Here is a 1,016-nt window from a genome sequence, read left to right as displayed (position 1 = left end):
GGGGGGAGAGATGAAGGAACCCTCAATCTGTTTTTGGAGTAGTGCATCACGTGATAAAGTTTTCAAATTCCTGATTTCCAAATCCAGTGCAGTCCAGGGAAATAGGGGACAGTTGACAAAACTATTTCTTTTTTTAAAAAATATTTTTGAAGGGGTACCCAAACAGGTACATATTTTGACCAATGTAAAAATCTCCACTTTCAGACAGAAGCACCACTGTTGATGACCGCCTCTACCAGACTGAAGAAAATGCTCCGCTGATCCGAGTCGAGGCATACAAGCCAACGAAAGGGTCCACTGACCGAAGTTCTCCCAGCTCTATCATTGGTCCCCCCCCCAACAGACAAACAGCTTTAAAAGCCCTATATTCTCCACAATGGAAGCCTTTGCTATCAACCAATCACCAGCAAATGCAAGCTTCCACCAAACATCGGCAATAGCCAATCAACAAGCTCGTAACATGATGACAACAAATTACGCCCATGCCGTCCCCACCGCTGTCATATCTCCGCCTCAGGGGGCGTTGGCCTTTACTCAAGTCCCGCCCACTCAGAACGTGTCACCCTGTGCCGCTCTGCCAGCCCCGCCTTTGGACACGCCCCCTTCCAGTCAAAACAGGGCACAAGCATTGGCAGCAGTCACAACCACGTCTGAATCGACCAATCAGATCTCCCAATCCCAACAACAGCGCAGCATACAGCAGGTAGATATTTTACTTTTCTTCTCCTTTACTCTGCTAAGTTGCTAAAACCCTTGTCAGTGCAAAAGTGAGCATGCAAATCAGCATGCTTGATAATGAATGAGTGCACGTTGGAAACACACATGTATAAAAACTTGTGTCACACAAGACTGAGAAAGATTTAGAGAAAAAAGAAATGGAAAAAGACGTACAGAGTGATCTTGAAAACAAACAAAAAAGATTTAAATGCACTGTTACAAACACATAGATTTAGATGCATACATACAGACACAGACACAGAGAGAGAAGGGGGGCAGAGAGAGAGAGAGAGAGAGAG

The 1,016-nt window shown here is 45.2% G+C and overlaps 2 protein-coding genes across 2 annotated transcripts in view; one reads left to right on the top strand and one right to left on the bottom strand.

Annotated features, from left to right (window-relative positions):
- Nucleotides 1–1,016, top strand: part of LOC101850024 (tumor protein 63) — a gene marked incomplete at its 3' end in the record, with an annotated part of 29,883 nt that overhangs the window by 10,075 nt on the left and 18,792 nt on the right. The window contains 1 exon segment of the mRNA XM_005104120.3: nt 205–703. Coding sequence (XP_005104177.2) covers nt 377–703 — 327 coding nt within the window.
- Nucleotides 1–1,016, bottom strand: part of LOC101850269 (WD repeat-containing protein WRAP73) — a 57,438-nt gene that overhangs the window by 48,358 nt on the left and 8,064 nt on the right. The window lies entirely within an intron of this gene.

Source organism: Aplysia californica, unplaced genomic scaffold (assembly GCF_000002075.1).
Source record: "Aplysia californica isolate F4 #8 unplaced genomic scaffold, AplCal3.0 scaffold00405, whole genome shotgun sequence".
NCBI classification, from domain to species: domain Eukaryota; kingdom Metazoa; phylum Mollusca; class Gastropoda; order Aplysiida; family Aplysiidae; genus Aplysia; species Aplysia californica.
The sequence above is the reverse complement of the archived record's forward strand: the minus strand, read 5'-3'. Positions and strand labels throughout refer to the sequence as shown.